At 39.9% G+C, this 6,939-nt stretch overlaps 1 protein-coding gene across 3 annotated transcripts; it reads right to left on the minus strand.

The window, feature by feature from the left end:
• Positions 1-1,291: 1,291 nt before the first annotated feature.
• Positions 1,292-6,528, minus strand: LOC110508387 (uncharacterized). Of its 3 annotated transcripts, none has more exons than XM_036949127.2 (3): positions 6,429-6,528; positions 4,554-4,674; positions 1,292-3,303 (listed from the first exon to the last, which is right to left on the minus strand). In XM_036949127.2, exons 1-3 carry the CDS (start codon positions 6,435-6,437, stop codon positions 1,847-1,849), a joined length of 1,587 nt encoding a protein of 528 aa, XP_036805022.1. In that variant the 5' UTR covers positions 6,438-6,528; the 3' UTR covers positions 1,292-1,846. The 3 variants fall into 3 exon arrangements, with proteins under 3 accessions (XP_036805022.1, XP_036805019.1, XP_036805020.1); XM_036949124.2 differs by having other exon boundaries at positions 4,554-4,707; positions 6,429-6,501; XM_036949125.2 differs by lacking the exon at positions 6,429-6,528 and adding an exon at positions 5,393-5,747.
• Between the last annotated feature and the right edge of the window lie 411 nt (positions 6,529-6,939).

Consider the following 6,939-nt stretch of genomic DNA (forward strand, 5'->3'; position numbering starts at 1 on the left):
CCATGTTGTTGTCATGTTGTGTTGCTACCATGCTGTGTTGTCTTGTGTTGCTGCCTTGCTATGTTGTTGTCTTAGGTCTCTCTTTATGTAGTGTTGTCTCTCTTGTCGTGATGTGTGTTGTAGTGGTTGGATGGTTGGAGTGTGATATATATATATATATATAAATCCCAGCCCCAGTCCCCGCAAGAGGCCTTTTGGAAGCCCGTCATTGACTTTCCTAGTTAAATAAAGGTTCAATAAATGTTAAAAATCCCTCTGAAGCAGTTTGTTACACAGTTGCTGAGAGATGTGTGTAAACCACAGGCCTGTGTATCTATTCCTGCTTTTCTCAAGCCAGTTGTTACGTCTCCCTCCCTTCAGCCATAGAAACATCAAGACAACAAACACACTTTATAACTGGTGAATAACTACACCTGACAGTCTAATTAAGCAGGAAAAATAACTTCTCATAACATGTGTAGCACTGTAAGTAACGTGTTTCTCTGTCGATTGTTTTGAACCTGTTTTATTCTCATGACTATAACGCTGATGGTACTTCACAACACCAGACCACTAGAGTATTACAGGAGTATTGTTGGGAAGTAGGGTCATGGAGATGTTGTCCGTTCTTGTACCAGATGTAGGTGGGGTTGTCAGTCAGAAGACAGGTGGTGCTACAGGTCAGTGTTCTCTTCTATTCCTCTGTGGAGGAAGACATCTTCACCTGCAGCTCTGAATGATTCTAATGAATTATTAGAATTGGATATTATATATATTACCTGTGTCAGTCAGAGTTGTTCCAGGGAAGCTGTACCCCCATTCTGTGTTTTAAATCTGAACATGTACTCAGCTGAATCACTTTCAGGTCTGTGATTCTCAGGGTGCAGTCTTTCTCTTTAGTCCCAAGGTACTCAGCACAACCTGCATACTCTGGACCGAGCTCAGGAATTTAGGCACCTCATTATATTTCTCTTGAAAGAGTTCTGACCCAGAACACCTAAAACAGTAGGAGGCCCATTCATTTAGATTCTTCAATTATTATTATCAACAAAAATATAAAGAACCATTTCTAAGATTTTACTGAGTTACAGTTCGTACAAAAATATCTGTCAATTGTTATGAATTAATTAGGCCCTAATCCATGACTGGGAATACAGATATGACTCTGTTGGTCACAGACACTTTTTAAAAAGGTAGTCAGTATCTGGTGTGACCACCATTTGCCTCATGCAGTGCGACATCTCCTTCATGTAAGACAATGGATTTAATGTATTGAATACGTGTCGTGGAAATTAACACCAGGGACTCAAAGTAAAACTTAAATGAATAATGATTTATTATCAGGAAGCTGGAGAGGTTTCAACAAACTTAAAACACCAGAGTACACATCGGTCTGGAGCTCTTTCGGGGCAGTCCCGTTAGTTCTCTTATATACTGTTTACACAGACAAGTTATATTTGCATGATTTACATTAATCATAAATTTATTCATCATTGACGTTTGGTTCCTGCATGTGACTGGCACCGTCTCCTATCTTAACTTATTGAACATATTCTGCCAAAAGGTCTGAGGGGTCATGACCGTTTCCCCCTCACATTTCTACCCAGCATCAACAGGAACCAATAATTGTATGAGACAAGATGTACAATTCAAGGCTCTTTCTTCAGACAACAACATTTCCCTCACACATTAATATGAACCTACAATTGTTGAAACATTATTCTACGGACAATAGGAGTTAATGAAATAAGATACCGAACTCCAAGACGCTTGATACATATGGATCCAGAGCTGCATATCATGCTACACAGGTTACCTTGGTAATCAGACTTAGTAAACTGTTAGCGAATGGGAGATAGATGACTCTTTACAATATGTTTTCTATTGAAACTTCATTTAGAGATCTGAAACTGGTGCCGGAGAGGAGGGAGATAAAAAAAGAACATATTTGTGCATCCTGGTGTTTTTTCAGTGACCCTGAATGAGCAAAGCTCTTTCCACATAGACAGGAATAAGGCTTCTCTCCTGTGTGTATGCGTTGGTGTGTAGTCAGGGTGAAATCTAGAGCAAAACTCTTTCCACACTGATCACAGCTATAAGGCTTCTCTCCTGTGTGTATGCGTTGGTGTTTAGTCAGGTTTCCTGATTCATTGAAGCTCTTCCCACACTGATCACAGCTATAAGGCTTCTCTCCTGTGTGTATGCGTTGGTGTTCAGTCAGGTGTCCTGATTGAATGAAGCTTTTCCCACACTGATCACAGCTATAAGGCTTCTCTCCTGTGTGTATGCGTTGATGTGTAGTCAGGTCTCCAGTTCGACTGAAGCTCTTCCCACACTGATCACAGCTATAAGGCTTCTCTCCTGTGTGTATGCGTTGGTGTTCAGTCAGGTCTCCTGATCGACTGAAGCTCTTTCCACACTGATCACAGCTATAAGGCTTCTCTCCTGTGTGTATGCGTTGGTGTTTAGTCAGATTTCCTGATTCATTGAAGCTCTTCCCACACTGATCACAGCTATAAGGCTTCTCTCCTGTGTGTATGCGTTGGTGTTTAGTCAGGTTTCCTGATTCATTGAAGCTCTTCCCACACTGATCACAGCTATAAGGCTTCTCTCCTGTGTGTATGCGTTGGTGTCTAGTCAGCTCTACTGACTGATTGAAGCTCTTCCCACACTGATTACAGCTATAAGGCTTCTCTCCTGTGTGTATGCGTTGGTGTTTAGTCAGGTTTCCTGAGTGATTGAAGCTCTTCCCACACTGATCACAGCTATAAGGCATCTCTCCTGTGTGTATACGTTGGTGTTTGCTCAGGGTACCTGAATGATTGAAGCTCTTCCCACACTGATCACAGCTATAAGGCTTGTCTCCTGTGTGTATGCGTTGGTGTCTAGTCAGGCCTCCTGATTGATTGAATCTATTCCCACACTGATCACAGCTATAAGGCTGTCCTGTGTGTTTTTGTGTAGTCTGGGATGCTGATTGTTTGAAGCATTTCTCACAATCAAAGTAGGGGGAAGGCCTCTCCCCTGTATGAATTCTCTGATGAGATTTTAAAGTTTTAGATGCAGTGAAACTCTTCCCGCACCGAGAGCAGTGGAACGGTTTCTCTCCGGTGTGAATTTGCTCATGAATAGTCAAGTCTTGTTTTGCAAAACTCTTCCCACAGACAGAGCAGTGGTGAGGTTTCTTCCCTATACCTCTATGCTGGTGTTTGAGGTGTTCTGATCTGGAGAGACTATTCTTTTTCTTGTCAGCATCATGATGTTGTTGAGGCTCCCCAGATGATAAGCCCCTCCCTCTAAGAGAGCAACGATTAGGGATGTCCCCTGTGAAACAAAGGCATTGAATAGTTAGGTTTTGCAAATATGGGTCCATAAACAGATGTGTCCTTCCATGAAATTAAGGCCTTTTGGGTCCCTTTCATATTTTCCAGCAGAAATTGTACATCAGTATTATATTTTAACAAGTTCCTCCATCAACCCTGTGTCACATCAACCCTGTGTCACATCAACCCTGTGTAACTTCTAGAAAGATTTTAACCCAACTAATACAATAATTACTCCAAGTTTTACCATCGTTGAGTAAAGTTACAAGTCCAGAATAATACGATTATTGTGAAGTCAATTAGTATAAGAGTTTGATTTAAACGTTGACATGCTTTGAATGAACAATTTCCCTAATAATCCTGTTTACATGGACACATCTAAAAAAACTGACAATCAAAATAAACATTCACTGCACTCGGTCAAAATAAGTTAGCTGGCGCTGCTTGTGTTAGCACATACACAGATTAAATACACCTCTATAACTCTGATTAAAGTGTTTACATGTCCTAATCATTCTAAAGAATTCTCAGAAAACCAGGTGTTTTTAAAGGTGTATCCTTACTTCGGTTATGACCTTACACCAATTAAGGTCAGCAGTGAAAGGTGTTTAATGGCAAATTATGAGTGTGCATGTAAAGCCCTAGTTATTTGGTTACTTTGACAGTCATTTCTGAACATTATTTCATTTAATTAGTGATTCATTTACATCTGTCCCTCATTTTAAGGTCAACCCATGTTGTAATATGGTGAAACTGTTCCTTACATTTTTGGGCAAAAGAAACATCGAACATCAAATTGTCAAATTATAGAGCAAAGGCAGGTAAGCTGGTTCTAGTATTTTTATCAGTTATCTGGTGTTTGTTGTAGAAAACTGAGCAAGTGAACCATTATACCCATAAATTGATATGGTAGAATATATTTTTGTGTGATTTGTGGCTGATTTAAAAGGACTATTCTACCTATGTAAACTAGTGGTTTTGTTGTTTTCAGTTGTCCCTGTTACTTTATTTAGCACATTGGCACTTACTACAGTATGTATTTTCATATAACCTCTTGGGAAAACATGTTTTTATGAAGTTGAACATGTGCTCTTCATGAAAGAACGTTAAAATGGAGGTGAAATCAAACGTTTGGGGGAGCAAGTTCCACCTAATTTTGAGAAGTGTAACGACCAGATATTTTCATCAGTACATAATGAACCAATTCATTGTTACAGAAGCAGACCGTAATCTAATCCACATGGTTCTTACTTAATGAAATCATATCTCCATGTTCCTCTTCTAGTCTCTCAGTTCCACTCTGCCCCGGTGTTTTCCTGCAGTCGACCAGAACCAGCAGTAAAGTACGGAGAGGCGGTTGACCTGGGGACTCCTGGAGGGTGGAGGGGGACAGGCTAGTCTTTTGCTGTTCGACAAGACGTATTACAGTTGATCATTAAACCAAATATTATATTAATTCAGTCTAAACCTCTGATTTGGGTGCATCCCTCAAATATCTCCTTTTACCTGAAATGTTAAATCGTTCACTGCAACCCACAAATATAAGAGCGTTGGATTGGTGGAGGCATGGGCTAGTTTCCACCGTATTTCTTATACCAGTCATTTCCTATCGAACAGCACGGAAGAGGAGAAACCAGAGGGATAACTGTGCCCAAAATCTGGCTTATTTGATCATATATACATTTTCGCAACGAGTAGGTTGTTAGGAGTGTATTGGTAAAAGTAGGCCACGTCACATCCAGGCAACTTTGAGAAAAAAAAACACTTTGTATGGAAGTAGTGCCTGGTCATCACTAGTTACCACAACCCACGCCCAGTTAGTTATACAACTGGTCTTTTTAAACGTGATTTTAACCCTAACCTAGCAAACATTAACTTTATGCATAACCCTAAATGAATAAAAATACGTTATAGGCGTTTGACTCTGTGGCTGTGTAACTAGTGGAAACACGCATATCTGCCCTCTCATTGTCTATAATGGTCCCATCTGATCTTGCATCTTCCTGATTGCCTTCCAGCTACATTTCAAATTCAACAGCCCTCGGCTCTAAACCCTCAGCCCTTGAATGACGTTTTACATCCGAGTGTACCTTAAAAATGTCCATTGCCCAAGCGAGGGAGAGTGAATATGGGAGAGGCAACGTCCTTGGTGGAAATCTTGAAGTTTAACTTAAAAACAATCAACCTAAAGCGATTAATGAACCTAGTACGCTAACGTGTCTAGCTAGCACTCCTGTCCGGTAGCTAGCTACAGTTACCCATAGTTTGGTCATTTATTCCAATACATTTCTGAATTGCACTCATCACTACGAAACTGAGCCAATTTTCCAAAGCTAAAATCAATAGATTTTTTTAGACAGCTCGATTCATATTCCTGAGATGCTGAAAGTGCAGGTTGTTGATTAAATTTGACACTTCGCGGCCACCAGAGTTTGACATGTGACTACAGTTTGCATTGAATTGTGGGTCATATCATCCCCGCAAGCGACCAAAGTTGTTCACTCGCTCCTTCAAGCAAAATCGCGGGCCAATTTAAGGGAATTAGACCTCCCTTAAAATGGCAATCAAACTGCATCCGGTTTCGACGGGGATACCACGAGGGAAAAACAACGTGTTTGGAACTGCAGCCATTTATTTTCTTTGTTAGAACGGCCACTTGAATATCTGGTCAAATAATGGCTCATGTGTAAGAAATCAGTGAAGGCATGTGAACATGTGCACACTGGGCGGAAGGAGAGAATTAGGTCATAGTCACAGATTCCTAAACATGATTGTATGAATTGTCTTAATTTTGCTGGACCCCAGGAAGAGTATCCATAATAAATACAAATGATATAGTTGTAGGCTATTTAAAAAAACATATAATAACTAGGCAAGTCAGTTGAGAACACATTCTTATTTCCAATGACTGACCATCAACAGTGGGTCAACTGCCTTGTTCAGGAACAGAACGACAGATGTTTACCTTGTCAGCTCGGTGATTCGGTTACTGACCCAACGCTCTAACCACTAGTCTACCTGCCGCTCCAAACAGAACACAGCAATGTGGAGGTTCAAATATGATGAAAACTAGGCCTAGACATTTTATACAACACGGCGGGAATATAATGTTAAAACCAGACTTACCCGATCCATTGTGGAAGCTACTGTTCCTTTGTATGATATGAACTGTTCGACCCAAGCTGTTCTCGTCAACAATTTCCTGTTGTCTTGTTCTTCTTTAAGGTTTTATGGCAGACTACACCTATTGCCGTATTGCTGCCACCTACTGTACGGCGAGTGAATGAATAATAAAAATGTCAATCCAAATGATTTCTATCGTCGGTAAAGAATGAATGTAATACGTCTCTCCATAATAGTGTCAAATCTAAATGCAGATTTTCCATTATAAATCTACTGATGTCTTGCCAAAATTCTTTACATTAATACCATTCAAAAAAAGATGCAAAACTGTTGCAAAAGGTACAATTTGAATGTATCGATTTTTAAATCTTCATTTAGTGGTTGGCAGGGTAATATTAATGAATTATTTTATAATAACCTTCCTTAATTGTGTTAGAAAGTACGTATGTATGAGACAACAGATATTATCAATAAAACGATTCCAATAAGGAATTACATAAGGTGTATAGACAGA

Source organism: Oncorhynchus mykiss, chromosome 13 (assembly GCF_057628025.1).
Source record: "Oncorhynchus mykiss isolate SJ-2025 chromosome 13, ASM5762802v1, whole genome shotgun sequence".
NCBI lineage: Eukaryota > Metazoa > Chordata > Actinopteri > Salmoniformes > Salmonidae > Oncorhynchus > Oncorhynchus mykiss.

Bases quoted from the DNA above. Each gene is read 5' to 3' on its own strand.
- LOC110508387 (XM_036949124.2), bottom strand. The intron at 3,304-4,553 runs GTAAGAACCATG...TTTGTTTCACAG, and splicing joins TGGAGATATGATTTCATTAA to GGGACATCCCTAATCGTTGC.